The 16,933-nt window shown below is 36.6% G+C and overlaps 2 protein-coding genes across 2 annotated transcripts; both read right to left on the bottom strand.

The window, feature by feature from the left end:
- Nucleotides 1-421: 421 nt before the first annotated feature.
- Nucleotides 422-2,612, bottom strand: LOC102136453 (trace amine-associated receptor 8). Its single transcript, XM_045391824.2, is given in 4 exon segments — nt 422-701; nt 703-720; nt 722-1,453; nt 2,350-2,612. Coding segments are annotated over 4 exon segments (1,293 nt in total).
- A 2,859-nt stretch (nt 2,613-5,471) lies between these two features.
- On the bottom strand, nt 5,472-6,583 carry TAAR9 (trace amine associated receptor 9). The gene is given in 5 exon segments (XM_005595969.3): nt 5,472-5,824; nt 5,827-5,859; nt 5,862-6,227; nt 6,230-6,361; nt 6,364-6,583. Coding segments are annotated over 5 exon segments (1,104 nt in total).
- Nucleotides 6,584-16,933: the final 10,350 nt, after the last annotated feature.

Here is a 16,933-nt window from a genome sequence, read left to right as displayed (position 1 = left end):
CCCCTGCACTCCCACCTGGGCAACAAGAGCAAAACTCCATCTCAAAAAAAAAAAAAAAAAAAAAAGAATGGCCACTTGAACATAAATGAAAGTAAGTTGAGCATTTTAAAAAAAAGATTCAAAATGTCACATCCAAAAATGCGATTCAGAATTCTGTAAATCGGAAAAAACAAGTGCATGTGGCAAGGATGTGTACAAAACATAGAGACAGGTGACATGTGTGAACCACTTTATCATTTATTATTTAGTGTAGTAAATATCTTTACAATAGTTTAATCTTCCTGTGATCTTTTTCCTGGTTAATTTGAAAAGTGATATATTTCTCCAATTTTGAAAAGTTTTATTTATTTATTATATTTAATTTCCTCATAAATTCATAATTTTGAAAATATTTTTAATTTTCTCAACTTAGTGCTTAGACTTATTCTGAAAATAAACTAATGGTTGATGAACTAGCCTTTAAAACATCCCAGCTTAAAATAAGTTTTATGGCTTTCCTAAACCAAGGATAAAATAAAGCATAAATCAAAGGATTAATGACTGAGTTATAATAAGCACCCTGACAGCAAATTTCATAGATATAGGCAGGGGTCAGGAAGCCCATAAAGGCATCAATTAATATATCAATTGTATACGGTAACCATGAAATAATAAATGCTATTACCATGACCCCCAGGGTTTTAGCTGCTTTCCTCTCTCTCGGCCACTCTGATTTTGTAACTCTGAGGATGATTCTACTTTGCTACTAGTAGTTTCAATTTTTATAGCTTGTTGTTTAGCTATAAGAAAAATCTTACTGTAAATAATTATCATAACAAGGGTAGGTATGAAGAATAACAGAAAATCTATCAACACCCAGCCTTGACTTACAACAATTTGACAGCCACCTACACAGTTGAGAGCACTTACTAATTCCTCCAGTCCATCATCATTGGCACCTGTGTAGAATACAGCACCGCTGTACATGCGAGGCAGAATCCAGGACACACTGACACAAATTCCCGACACAGACATGGTGAACTTGGTAGGATAGACCAGGGGGTCAGGAATGGCAATGCATCTGTCGATGCAGATGAAGCACAAGTGGAGAACAGAAGAGTAACAAAATGCCACATCACAGCAACTGTGAAGAGTACAAAATTTGGCTCCAAAATACTAGCAGCTCTCTATGGTCCTGACCATGCTGAAGGGTATCACAGTCACACCTACCAGGAAGTCAGCACAGGCCAGAGAGGCAATGAGAAAATTGGTTGGAGACTGCAGCTGCTTAAAATGAAGAACAGAAGTCATTACTAAGAGATTTCCAAATACAGCCAGCAAAGACCCAAAATTAAACGCCGTATACAGAATCACCCAGGACCGAGGAGAATAGGGAGTTTTAATACAAGATCCATTCACATCCTCATAACAGAGCTGTACAACAGGTTGGGAAAAATTGCTGGTCACGGTTCTGCTGTTTGTTGTTTGCTATTTCTGTCCTTCCTTGTGATAGGGAATTATAATTTTGAATTCTGAAAATTAAAACAAAAACAAACAAACTGCATATGTGAGTACTTACAAATATTGTTTCATATTATATTCTTTTTTAATTTTAATTATCAAGAGAAATTAAATTTCAAAACATAAAACATAATTCTGTCTTTAATCTCATAATTATTTCTGTCACTATGTCTAAACCTCGTAGCTAACCTCAAGCAAATCTATTATGAATTTTCATCAGCCCAGTAATCACATTAACCAAGTAATTGAAGAAATGTAATTTAAATACCTAGTTTTACACACATGTGAATCTCTTCTTTTCAAAGGACGATCTTGTATAACATAATTACATATTTGAGAAGTCACCTTTTAATAAGCTTCCATCTCCTAGGACATTTTAGGAAACCAGCCAATCCATCGTACCCATTATAAATTCTTCACAGGGAATCCCCACAGTGTAAGATGTGAATCATGAAATGAATCCCACTTTTGATAATTATAATTAATAAGTTCTCCTACCATAGGAGAACTGTTTCTCTGTGCTCTGCAACTTGGTAGAAACACTTATGATTTTCATAACCATGAGATTTCTTTAAATTCAACTGTCCTGAAATAGCCTAACCCAGCATTTGACAATAATATTATCTATTCCTTATTTACAAGACTGTCTATATCATTTGCAGCATCCAGCACAAAATAAAATGCAGAGACGCTTGTTCAAAAATATGAACAAAAATGTCATTAAAGGTACTGAAATAGAAAGCTTTCACCTTTCTTTTGTGGTCTTTCTTGGCCTGTCATAGTGTGCAATATCTGCTATGTAATGTCCTTGGACAAAGAGGTATTTGCAGGGCAAGTGAGGACTCTCACAGGTGTCTGCATGCCCTGCCTTGCAACTCAGCTTGCACGTGGCCCACCCACTGCCAGATTTCCCCTCCTATCAGCTGCCGAACCAATATGCCATAGTCAGGATGGGGGCAAGAAGCTGAGCCAGGCATCTGCCCTTCTGACAGGCCTGCTACCTCAACTAAAGGTAGACCGATGACCCCCAAGGGATCACAACCTGCACACCAGAAAGCACTTGATACCGGGATTGGAGGTGATGAGGGGCTTGGCCCTGTTGAGGAGCTCATCAAACGTGCTATGACTCTGCCAGCCAGAGATGGGGACAACAGTCTATGCCTAGCCCTGAGACAGTGGAGGATGTGCCTGACTGCAACTCTCCCTGTGATGCATCCTGTCCTCTGCAGGGGTGAAAAGAGGATGGCAGTGGTCCCTGGTCAGAGCAGGTAGGAGGAGACTAGATGGAGCCCAAGGTGCCATGGGGCAGGGGAACATGAGGCTGAATACCCATCCCAGGGAAGAAGGGACAGGTGTAATGCAAGACTACTGGTGGTCTGAGGTTCAAAGCACCCAGCACACACTCCGTTGTCCCTTCATTTAACAACACACACACTTCAAAGACAGAAATTCAAGACAGCAACCATGGGCATGAAACCCTAATAGTCTAACATTTAAGTCTCTAATCCATCTCGAATTAATTTTCGTATAAGGAGTAAGGAAAGGATCCAGTTTCAGCTTTCTACTTATGGCTAGCCAATTTTCCCAGCACCATTTGTTAAATAGGGAATCCTTTCCCCATTTCTTGTTTCTCTCAGGTTTGTCAAAGATCAGATGGCTGTAGATGTGTGGTGTTATTTCTGAGGACTCTGTTCTGTTCCATTGGTCTATATCTCTGTTTTGGTACCAGTACCATGCTGTTTTGGTTACTGTAGCCTTGTAGTTTAATATTTTTAAAAAATACGAAGAGCTTCACATAATGTAGTAGTTGTCCTTTTAGTATCAGATAATTGAGAAAAATACATGTGGACAAAAGTTACTATAAATTCAGCAATGATGTTAAATAAATATGTATTTTATCAATAAAAGATAAACATGTATTATTTATAATAGTACATATACATAAGAGACATAGTATTTATATAGCCTCTACGTGGGACATAAGTGGATTAATTACCTCTTTGCAATAGTTCTGCAACCTCCCATTGGCTGAAGCAGACAATTTGGAACCACAGTGCTCCAGGATTGAGACCAAGCTCAGCAGCATATTCCAAAGTCAGATTTTACTTGCAGATGGTCTTCCCGAGTGAAGCCTACTTCCACCCTCAGTGTGTCTTGTTTCAAATATATCCACGGCCCTGCAGCAACTTGGTATGCAGCTTGTGAAGAAGTTTATCGCTTATTTGTATAAATAAATGATGTGTAGAAGAGAGGAGTGGTGTTGCATTAACAGTCTAGTTAGTTTTGGGGAAAATAAATTTTTGATCAAAAGACTTCCTTTTTAAGCACCACAAGAAGAGGAAAAGAAAATAAGCAAGAAAGAGGAGATTGGAAGTGTATTCTCCACTATGATGTGGATTCGATCTTGGAAATATAACTGTACAGTATTTATTTCTGAAACCAGTTCATCTAAAATTACACTCTACATAGTACAAGTAAATGGAATGGGATATATTTTTAAAGTGCCCCCAAATTGTGTTCCTTATTTTTTATGTGTCAATGTAAGTTCACACTTGCAATTGAAGAAAGGAACTCACATTTCTATTAAGACATTACCTGACTCTCAAGTTCTGAGCTCCTTTTTAAAGAAGGAGAATATGGGACCTTAACTGTGAGCATTTGAAAGTTGATCAATAAAGCCGTTCCTTAACAGTATTATCTGAACCACAAATAGGTACCCTGCTATGAACACTTGCATCTTCCTTTTGTCCTCTTTTACCTTTAATTTGTTTTCCTCTGAAATATTCTCTGATCTTTTTGAAAGGTATTAACACACAAATATGAAACAGCTTAATCTTGTGTAAAGTATTTCCAAACTGGTTCATCTACAAAATGTATGACACGTAATATTTGTGTAGCTCTATTTACTCACTTACTTTTTCTTTTCATTTTATAAAACAAACCTATTACAGAATTGTCTGGGAAAATCAGCTACCTAAACAAAGATTTCAGGCTGTGATTCAGGGATTTGAGAAGGCAAACCATTTTATTATTTGTTTTTTCAAATTTTGACTGTATCTGGAAACACTCAATGTATACTTTTAATTTAAAAGAATTAAAATTTCTATTGATTGAGAAATGTATAATCAGATGGGAAAACTGAAGCTGTTCCTAGAGTGTATAATACCAATTTGGGTATTTGCTATTTTGAAACAATGCTTGGCTATATTTGGATTACTCAGCTTTATACAATTTCAATGTCAAATACAATATCTGGTACAAAGTAAGGACTCAAAAGTGAAAAATTGCTCATTTGAATTGGCTTTTAAAAATTATTATTTTATTTAAAATTACTAAAAAAAAAGAACTACAGAAGCCATCTTTTTGTTCACATGCTTATTCCACAATAATAAATTATATTCTCCAAAAGTAAGATGTAGTGTGTATTCACATAATCATTAAACATTTTCTTTGCTAACACAGTCTTTGTAAAATGAGCAGAAAGAACTGCCAGGGTTCAGAAAATAAAAGCGCTCAAGCGTTTTTCAGATGATCTCCGAGCACTAGAAAGTTCTACATTCCAGCTCTCTATAAGTCTTTTTACATTAAAATAAAGTTTCAAGAATTTATAATCCCGTGTCTTCTTCTCAAGAAAGATATACATTAAAGATTTTTGTCCTCAGAGAATCTAACTTGTAAGTAAAGCAGGAGCTTTATTTTCCCCTTTGTGTATTTTTTACAGCTGAACACTGATCATTAGTGTGGGAGAAACTACAAAACTTGAAAATATTTGAAGATACAAATAGGAATCTCAGAGAAGAAAGTAGGGAACCAGAAAACCACAAAAGAATGCTAAATGGAAAAGATTGGGCAGATCTTATTCACCTATCACTAAATCTAAAATATATCAAAATACATGAAGACAACAAATGCTTTAGAACAACTATTGAACGTATCATCCTCCAACTTGGCAGATGGTCATGCTTGCCTCTCTATGTCCAAGTGTTTGTTTTTGCACTTGACCTTAATTTCAAGTTAGTTTTGAGGTCTCCACAGTAATGTTTTAAATCTGTCTCTACTTCTTCAGAAAATAAATTAGTTGTTGACGAATCACTTCTTAAGACCTTGCCGCTTACAATAAGTTTTATTGCCTTCCAAAACCATGGGTAAAAGAAAGCATATATCAAGAGGTTCTTAGCTGAATTATAATAAACACACCAAACTAAAATCTCATAAACATAAAGAGGAGTTATAAAATTCATATAAGCATCAATCACTGCATCAATGACATGTGGTAGCCAAGAGACAAGAAATGCTGCCATAGCAATTCCCAAGGTTCTGGCAGCCTTTCTCTTTTTGCTACTCTTTCCTTGTAACCCCTGAGGAGGACTGAGCTTGGCTGGTTGTACTTTCTATCTTCCTAGCCTGATGCTTGGCCACCAAAAATGTCTTACTGTATATAAACACCATGGCGACAGTTGGTATAAAAAATAGAAGAAAGCAAAGTAGGACCCAGTTTTGATTCAGTGGAGCCTGACAACCTCTTACACAGGTGAGAGCAACTACTAATTCCTTAAATCCTTCTTCGTTGGCCCCCGTGTAAAAGATTGAAAAGCTGTATGTGACAGAAAAGAACCAGGAAAGAACAATGCATATCCCTGAAACTGACACAGTAAACTTGGTTGGATAGCTCAGAGGATCAGTAACAGCAATGTATCTATCACCAGAGATACAGCATAAATGAAATCAAAAGCAAAACAGAAGGATGTGTCAAAACATGTACGGAATTTACAGTAACTGTCCCCAAAGTACCAACAGCTCTCCACAGACCTCACTGTGCTGAAGGGCATCACAGTGACTCCCACCAAGAAGTCAGCACAGCCAGCGACGCGATCAGAAAGTTTGTAGGTGTATGCAGTTGTTTGAAGTGGAGGATGACAATCATGACCAGTAAGTTTCCAAACACTGCCAGCACAGCCCCAAAACCAAGGACAGCATAGAGGATAGCTCGAGGACCTGGTGAGTAAGGAGATTTAATGCAGGATCCGTTCATGTTCTCGGGACACAGCTCCACAGGCTCAGCTTGGGAGAAATTGTTCACCATTGCTTTCTTGTTTGAACTATTTTAAAGTTCTCAAATTCCTGCTTTCAAAAAATTTTTTAAAAGGCAGCAATTTCAAAGTCTTCTAGGAGGGGGAAAAAAAATCTCCAGTTAAACTGATAAAAGTTTGTGATTTTTCCACCAATATTTTTCCATATTAACTGTAACCTCTTGACCTTTCTAAAAAGTGTTCCCACATTCACATTTTAATATATTTAGAGTGGAAATGTGTTGCAGAAAGCCATTAAAAATATAGTCAAATATATTCCTAAATAAATGGCTGGCAATACACTTAGTCCAATGAGATATATAGATATAATTTGCTAATCATTAAAAAAAATCTTTTCTTGTGTGTTACTTTACCTTCTGAAAAATCTCGTCTGTAATCACCACAGTTGAGAAGTAATTTGGCTGTCAAAGCTGAGCTTTATTACATTATCTCCCCTGAGCAGCACTTTAGCATTAATGACAAACTGTTCTTCATTTATTCATGAAGGTAGAGGTAAATTACATCTCCTTCAAACTATGCCTTCAAAATCCCTATAGTATAGAGTGTGAAGACTGAGGAAAAGTTCCCTCATAATAGCTTTAAACTTACTTTAGGAATACATTTCTTCTACTAGTTATGTTTTCAGAATTTGTGGGGTTTTTTTCTTTTTATATTCTTTCATGATTCAGACAGCTTGAGATGATTTAGAGAACCAATCTTATTGAATTGATATTAGTCAGTGTAAAAGTATTTTCCAGGCTAATAGGCAGTGTTAGGTGTCTAAAATTAATGATTTATTAAAATACCAATAACTCACCTAACATCTCACCTTCCCATCCTTAGAAAAATGGTGTAGTTTTAAACCTATCACAGAAGAATGGACAAAAACTGGGGTGGACCAGAGAGGGATGTTTTTGGATAAGCCATATCCTTGAAGAATAGATTCATGCTGAGTCATCCAAGGCGCAAATAGAGACTAACTTGGTTTCTCTAGGTGTATGAGTTTGTTGGTATACTGAGGCATATGGTCTTAAGAAGGTTTAAAGAGTTCACCTAACAACAGTGAATAGTTTTACTTCATTTAACCATGAATAAGTGCAACCTTGCATCTGAATCTTCATCTGTGAGCTAGAGACTGAACTACTTTTATTGGCATTAACCCTATGCCATGGGTCTGGGCTCTGTTGAAAGTGTAGATTCCTAGAAAAGGTTACATGTGTACACGTAAGTGTGTATATCTTTTCTCTATATAGCTACAGTTTTTAGGTAATAGGCTTCACTAGTCTGTGAATTTTAAATTTTGTGTGTGTGTATTTGTGTGTGTGTGTTTCTGTGTGTACAGGTGTGTGCCCAGGTATTTTCAGGTTTCTCTAGTATTTTCTGGCTTCACTGATCTATGAGTTTTAAATCAATTTATTTTTACTTTTATTTCCCAGTTCATTCTTACCAGAGCCCTCATTAGTTTGATGGTACAAGACTTAATCTCCTCCTTGCAAAATGTCTCCTGGTTATTCCTAGGATTCCTCAGAAGGGTGCATCTATGTGCACACAGATCAGTCTACCCAATAAAAATCACATTCCATACCCCCATGTTCTCTTCTTCCCCAGGTCTCCTGATAAGGTCCACCACATCTCTTGTTTTACTCTCAGAATGGCTAAACAAATTCCACCACTGCCACATCCATGGTGCCCTGCCTGAGATTCTGAATGTCTATTTAAAGAATGCTATTTTCCTAAACTTTAAAAATCCCGACTTCACTAGTACCAAATTAAGGCTGCTATTGTGCAAAAAGATAGTGACCACTTTCCTCACTTTTTAATACTTGAGCCCTAAAATAGTAGCCTTCAGTCTTTTAGAGTGTCTTAAAACTTGCCCATTCCTGGAAGCAAAGACACTTGAGTAGCAAGGAGAACCCCTAAGACCCACATCTTGGTGTTTAATACTTTTAACCAGTAAGAGCAACTGGTGCTTCTTTCTTATTCAAAGAAATGGTTCATTCCCATATTGGACAGGGAAGGAAGTACAGGAGGAAACTGGAACACATTTTGATGCCAAAAATTAAGGAGGATTTTTTTTAATGTTGGAGTATTTCATAAGAATGATGTTGCTAGCATAAATGAGCTCCTATTGACTGAATGTGGGACAATTTGAGTCCTTATATAACTATGTGGAATAAAAGGTATAAACCATTGAAAAAGAATGAGGCCACACTAATCAGATATAGATAAAATGATTAATTAATAGATAAACAGATAGATAGATAGATAATAAATGAAAACTCTTTCTTACAATAGAATGCAAAGTGCCAACTGGTACCTATGAAGAGAGTATAAATTTGAAACATTGTTTTGGAGACATCACATTAATATTGACTTAGGCAAGATTCATCACTAGATGCTAAATTGAGGACGAGTGGAGTTTTATGAGAATCAGGTAGTATTTATATGGTTTAAAATGTTTCCAAGAAATTGCTTATTACCTGCAAAAGAAAAAATAGTAGCTATATAGTGGAGACATCAAACAAGACCCTGACAAGATGATCAAAATTAATATCCCCAATGAAGGGCAGATGGCGGGGTATGCCTCTGGATAAGATACTGTGAGAAGCACAAAATATGCTGTACACGGTATTCTAGTCTGGAGTGCATAACCTGGATTTAATCACGAAGAAATTTCAGAAAAACCCAAGTTGAGAAACATCCTATTTTTAAAAGGGTGGAGGGCGGTGGGGATTGAGGTTATATTCTTCAAAAATGTTAACATTGTAAAAGCCTAAAGAACTTCTCCAGAATAAAGGAGACTAAAGGGCAAGACAGTTGGGAGGCCGAGGTGGGTGGACCATGGGGTCAGGAGATTGAGACCATCCTGGCTAACACGGTGAAACCCCATCTCTTCTAAAAATACAAAAAAAAAAAAAAAAAAAAAAAAGCCAGGCATGGTGGCGGGTGCCTGTAGTCCCAGCTACTCAGGAGACTGAGGCAGGAGAATGGCGTGAACCCAGGAGGTGGAGCTTGCAGTGAGCCAAGATTGCACCACTGCACTCCAGCCTGGGCAACAGAGCAAGACTCTGTCTCAAATAAATAAATAAATAAATAAATAAATAAATAAATAAATAAAAATAAGTACAATGCAAGTACTCCAAAATCCAAAAAACAACAACAAAAAAACCAAAAACAAAAAACCCAAATCTGAAACACTAGTACTTACGTATTAAGCATCCCAAATCTGAAAATTCAAAACCTGAAATACTCCAATGAGCATTTCCTTTAAGTGCCACGCTGATGCTCAGAAAGTTTCAGATTTGAAATTCTGTATTTCAAATTTTTGGATTTTAGATGCTCAACGTGTAGTGGTATGTAACTGTATAATTTAGTCAATAAGTTATTAATTATCGAGAGATGATTTTAAGAGGACTAGAGTAGGAACATATGCCACCCAGAAGTCATGAACTTGAAGCTGAAGCAGTAACTGGGACGACTGAGTTGCCACTTGGGTAAGAGATGAATATGTTTGGGGTTATACAAGGAATTATTACATAAACAGAAAGAGAAAACCATTTAGATGTAAGTAGAGGGAGCTAAAGTGTGTGAATTGTAGGGGATACGTATTAATTTGATTGCCTAATATTCATATACTCTTCCTATTGGTGAGGAATATCAAGAGAGGCGAAATCAGGGCCCAAGTTATGCTATTGGCCCTCTCCATGCACCATGACTCCCCAGTGTCTACAAGATGCATGCATGCACATGGGTCCATGAAAGGGCCATATACGCCAAAGTGACTCCCAAATGCCAAAGGAGCCAAGAAATCAAAGAAGGAGGCAGACAAATTCAGTTTGTCAATATTTTATTGGGGGAACTTATAGACAGAAGCAACGTCTTAGGCAGTTGCAAGACAAATAGATTTCCATACTGCAACCTCCCAGATCCAGGGCTTCTATCTTGGGGGGAAAGTATATGTGTTCTGGAAGAAACCTACAGGTGATTGTGAGCATCATGTCTATGATTTCTTCAGCAGCATCTCGGATTTCTTTAGAGGAAACCTACCATGAATAGGCATTTCTAGACATCAACTAGACATTTTGGTGGCATTCCCAGACTGGGGGTTAGTCAGCAGATTAGCATTTAAAGTCAAGTCATTCTTGTCCCCACAGCCACTCAGAAACTGAAGATGTGACACAAACAGAGTGGGAGTAAGAGATTCTTCCCAGCAGCTGCAGTGATGCTGTTCCATGGGGATGGTGACAGGGTTCAGCTAAGATTGCAAATTTCTGCGGTGGCTTTCTAAGCAGATCATTCAGTGGTGGAATGTTCGCCTGATTCCTCTCTGAGCCTGGTTCTTATGTCTTCCTGTAAATTATGGGGTCTTCCTGAAACCTTTATAATAAATTAAGTTTCTGCCTAAAACAATCTGAAAATGGATTTGATGTTGTGGATGAGAAAAAATGAAAATTCCAGGATGATTTCTTACATTCTGGCCTATATAAGCTGGTAGAGGAAAAAGCATGGGTAGAGGGTGGAAGGGGAGGAGATTTCCAGTTGGCATGTCTTGATGTTGAGATGCCTTTGAACAATCCTATTGGGAATTGTCCAATAAACAGATGGATAGATCTGTGTAGAGCTCAAAAGACTAGAGAGATTTATTTGGGGGCCATCATCTTATATGTCACGATTAATCACCCAGGGAACTAAGAGTTAAAGAAATGGTTATTTATTATAAATCTACTGTGTGTCAGGTATCTACCAAATATCACTGTGAAGTAATGAAATTGCTTTTCTCATGTCACATGCAAGTCAAATAATTACTATCCTGCACTATGGCCTGAACAAAATTGTTCAAAATGCTGTATTTTACTTTATGACTATGGAACTAGTTAGATATAATGCATTAGTCTGTTCTCGTGCTGCTAATAAAGACATATCCAAGACTGGTTAATTTATAAAGGAAAGAAGTTTAATGGACTCACAGTTCTACATGGCTGAGGAAGCCTCACAATCATGGTAGAAGCTGAAGGAAGAGCAAAGGGATGTGTTACATGGTAGCAGGCAAGAGAGACCGTGTGCAGGGGAACTTCTCTTTATAAAACCATCAGATCTCATGAGACTTATTCACTGTCATGAGAACAGCACAGCAAAGTCCTGTCCCCGATGATTCAATTACTTCCCATCGGGTCGCTCCCATGACACATGGAGATTATGGGAGCTGCAATTCAAGATGAGATTTGGGTGGAGGCACAGGCAAACCATATCATATAGTAATGGTCTGAAATTTCTATTATTAGATTCTTTCTAGACCAAAATCTGATTAATATTCTTAACAGAGTTCAAATGATATAATTTTTTTTCAACCACTTAAAAAAATGTCCACTTCTTGATCAGTATCGGAAGAAATATTAAGTCATGATAGTTTTCTTAATTTCTTTAAAAAAGTATTTTCAAATACTAATTTTTGAGGAAAGTTTATTCATAATTTAGAAATAATTTACTTAACCATATTATAAATTATGGTGATTGAAAATAAAATTTTTAAAGTTGTAGGTAAAAATATAAAGGGGATTGTGACATATTACTCATTATTTCTTGGCATTTCTTTATTGCTGAACTATTTTTAAGATAACGTCATTCTTGTTCATGGCCCTCTTATTTTCCCATACTCTGCTGCCCCTTAGCGGTCAATCTGAACAGTACTGGGTTGATCAAACGAGGGGACGCCAAGGCTAAACAGGTAAATGCCCAAAACGGAAATGTCTATTTTAAAATTATCCCCACACCAAATACTTTAACGCATGGCTACTCTCTACTCTCTCCCTTCCCTGCAGAACCCAGGAGGTGGAGGTTGCAGTGAGCTGAGATCATGCCACTGCATTCCAGTCTGAGCAACAGAGCAAGACTCCGTCTCGAAAAAATAAATAATAAATAAATAAATAAAACCTGTATTCAAAGGTGCTTTTGGTCCTTTCCATCATTTCATGATCCTCCTAAAAGACACTGTATTCTAGGATTTTTTCCATGCTTGTGAAATTTCCAGATACTGCATCAGCGTTAAGCAATTAACTGTGGAAATAAGTGAATAGTCATAGTTAAAGACACAATTGACAAAGAAATTCGGTTATTTCTGTGGCCTGAAATAACTTAACCATAACTATGTTTGATAGCATATACTTGGATGTATTAGAATTTTAGACATTCCATTCAGCTTGGAACATGTATTAATAACATTCACTAAAATGTAACCTAAAGAGGATTAAACATTATTTTTTATTTTGACAATGCTTCTCATGTAACTTAACATGTCAAATAATCCTGTTTACCTCCCTTTGGGGATGCTTCAGGGGCCCTCTGTTGCATCCCAAAGTTAGAGGTCAGGAAAGATCATTTTGAAACTGAAATTTGATTTTATGAAGCATGTCAAACATGTTAAAACTTTAAAACACTTGCTATTATAAAATAGAATTCCAGGCCACCACAGGTCTTTCATTTAGTCAAAATGGTTACCTGAAATTTTTAAAAAGGCAAAAACATTTACTCATTGATAGAGGGAAGACTTAACTTTCCAAACAATCTGTCTCTTTTTTTTCCTTCTTTTTCCTGTGGCTTATTCAAAAGGCAAACAAAAATCTTTCATCATTCTTTAATATTCTACGAAAATCTTGTTCAAGAGAGAAAGCCAAATTTCACCTTTGCATTAGTGTACTATTAGTGTCAACCCCAATTTTTAATAGCATCTTATAGACAAATCTATCCTATTTTAATCAGTTTGACCGTAAGGTGAGATTCTCATAAACCTTTAATAATCCTTTATAAATTTTTATTAAAGAGATCAGTGCTCTAAGAGAACCCTGTTGTGCTTTTATTGCAATGTTCAATTTATGGAAAAACTGAATAATACCCCTTTAAATTTAGCCAATATGTTCACACACAGAATTTCTTTTACAAGATTAATTTTTCACAAACTTTCCACAACTTGCTTAAACCTTCAGCTTTATCCTTTGTAACTTAAAACAATCCCTTAGCCCTTTAATCTAGGCAAACAATAAAACAAACAACAAAAAGAAAACACACACATTCCCATACTTTCTTATTATCTTTCGTCAAAAGCACATTTCACCTGCTTGTAAAATTTTTTTTTACAATTTTTGCATGTAAAACTGTTTTTTCAGTGTCTTAATTACATGTTGCAATGTTAACTCTTAGTGATTTTTATTTCTGGTGAAAAACCTGCTAAGTAAGTGGATTTTAATGATGTACTAGGTGTGAAGCCTAGGGCCCAAGACAGATAAGTCTGACTGTTTTTTAGCATAGCCAGGGGCTTGGCTAACTCCACATGTCTCCAGACCTTACCTGGAATCTAATGGCTCCAAAGCAGGTAAGTTGAACAACTTTCAAAAGTTAAAGAAGCAGTTTATTACCTTAAAGAATTTAGCAAACCTAATATCTGACCTACCTAATTTAGACCAACTATCTTTATTTTACCAATAGTCTTTAAAACTCTTTATTTCCCAAAGCTTACTACAGTCACATAAAGTAAAAGACATTACAGTTTTTATTTTTCTGAAACAAAATTTGATTTAAGTGCTTATTATTGTTAAGCCAATTAACCCGAGCTCTTTTATTTATGAATGTCACACACACAACACATATAAATACACAGAAAAACAGAAGATGCAGTATTGGTAAGATTTTTCATTTGCCAGTTTTCAAGTTTCTTAATTGGATTACTGGCTTCAGAGTGGAGTCCTCGGAAAAGCAGGGCTAGGAAGACAGAGTTTCTAGGGTCTCATAAGCAGGCACATCCTGAAGGCAAAAGAGATCCCCCAAAATTAAGGGTCTTGTTTTTATACCAGATCCTGGATCCTTCCCCACACCCAAAAAAGAGGGAATCAACCCACGTCCCATGGGAGTCATCTCTCAGTGGGGATGAGGTGAATGGGGACATAGCCATATCTTCTAGGTGGCCAAGAGCATGCTTCTCTGATCCAAATGTGCAAAGAGCCATGTATTGCCCCATAAGTGCCATTAACTATCCCCAAAAGTACATTTAGCATTTAGCTTTAATTCCTGGGGTCTCATGAGGAAAACAGAGATTTTTCCCAAAACAGTTGTGTGGCACTTCCTGTTTTCCCCAAGGAGTCCCAGGCTTTCTGAAGTTATCTTAGGTCCTCTCGTGTGTGCATCAAGCATGGCAAGGAGACAAATAAAGTAAAACAATTCAAATGACCGAAAAGAAATTAAAAAAAAAAAGTTTTTCTAAAAAAACCAAGATCCAAGAATAGAAAAAAAACCATGAAGGCCTTTCAAATATACCTATAGCTTGAATATCTGCTTTTAATGAAACTGACTTGTAACCAAATATCTTATTTCCGGACTCTAGCCAGAACAAACAAAAAATATTTCTGACTTTTGAACTTACCAAAGGTAACCCCCCACGTGCTCAGAGAAAGGAAAATTCAAGATGGGAAGTCAGAAGTTGTTCATAAAGAGGAAGAGAATCAATAAATGGCAAAAGTCACAGAGATAATGAACCAGAAAGGACTCATTCCCTAAACCAGGAATTGAGCCCTGGCCACCACTGTGAAAAGATAAAGCCTGAGGCACCAAGCTACAGCATTGGGCAGTTTCCATTGCTTTTCTCAGAAGGAGCTGAAAGCAGTCACTTCTGAGCTTGCAAAAGTGATTAAGATAATTTTAACTGATTAAGATAATTTTTAGAACTAACTATGATATGAACCCCAAAATTCCTGTTTCCTGAATGGCAGAGACCAAGAGAAAGTACCACCATGTAGTTACAGGGTGAAGCTCCCAAGGACGTAAAACAAGATGGGAGGGAAATCTCAATGAGTTTTTTTTTTTGTTTCAGGCACCTGCAGCAAAGTGCGTACCTGACCAGTTTGCTGGGCTGGCTTGAACAGTGAGCCTATGGGGGTCCTAGGCCCGCAGTCTATCCTAAGGACCTCTTTTTATGACAGAACAACACAGAAAGACAAATTCTTAGCACAAAGTACACCAGATTCACTACAGCTTAAGACTACCCTCATGAATCCTTTTTCTTATTAATTAAAACTTTGCAGAGGAGACAGTGATTTTTTTACCATTCCTACAACTGGTTTGCAAAGAAACAGAGAGGCCAGAAGTCTGACTGCTAAGAAATCCTTACCATTTTTGTTTGAATGCCACGTTTCTGGGTTCCCTTTCCTTGAGCGGCCCTAGTGACCCTGCTGGCTTCACCATAGTCCTGGGGGTCAAACCGCAATACAAAGGAAAATCATCTTTTTTGGTTTCATGGACCCACAGGCAGAAGCCTCTCAATTTTGTATGACGCCACATGAGGGATTGCATGGGGGAACCGAATTAATGTTTTCCATTCTGGCCAGAGTAAAATACATGTGGCAAAACATGGACATTAGCCACTCTGCCTAGTACCAAATATCAAACTGGCAACGTTCAAACTTGCCCCCAGTTGGGCCCTGTCTGTCATCTTTGATCCACTCAGAGTCAGGTGTAATGATTTTCTGACCATCAAACAAAACTTAATAAATTTAAAAGAATAGAAATCATACAAAGTTGTTTTCTGACCATAAAAATACACTAAATATTAATAACATAAAATTATCTTAAACACTTCAAATATTTGGAAAATTAAATAATACGTTTCTAAATATCACCATGGGTCAAAGAGGGTGTCTTAAGGGTTATCTAAAAAATATTTTGAATTAAATGAAAGTAAAAAATACAAGATATCAAAATGTGTGTGATGCAGCTAAAGCAGTACTTAAGTGAAAATATATAGCAGTAAATGCTTATATAAGAAAAGAAGAAAAATCTCAAGTCAGTAACTTAAGCTTCCAGCTTAAGAAAAAAAGGAACAAATTAAACTTAAAGCAAGTAGAAGGAAGGAAATAAATATTAGGACAAAAATAAATAAAATTGAAAACCAAAAAATAATGGGAAAAAATCAATGGAACCAAAAGCTTAAAAAAATCAATAGTATTAATAAACCTGTTTCCAGGCCAAGAGAAAAAAGAGAGAAGATGCAAATTTTAGTATCAGAAACAGAAGAAAGAATATTATTACTAATACTGAGACATCAAAGAGAGAATGGGGAATGCTACAAACAGCCCTATATATATAAATTCAACAACTTAGATGAAATAGGCAAACCTCTTAAAAGAAACAAACTACCGAAACTCACTCAAGAAGAGATAGATCAATTGAATGGTCCTACATCTAATGAATGTGCTGTATAGTTAAAAATCTTTAAAAACATACAAACTAAGGCCCTTGTGGTTTCACTGGTGAATCCTACTGATATTTAAGGACAAAATAATACCAATCCTACAAAATCTTTTTCAGAAAATAGAAAAGGA

The sequence above is a fragment of the Macaca fascicularis genome, chromosome 4, assembly GCF_037993035.2.
Source record: "Macaca fascicularis isolate 582-1 chromosome 4, T2T-MFA8v1.1".
NCBI lineage: Eukaryota > Metazoa > Chordata > Mammalia > Primates > Cercopithecidae > Macaca > Macaca fascicularis.
Note: the sequence above shows the minus strand (reverse complement) of the source record. Positions and strands in the feature narration are given on the sequence as shown.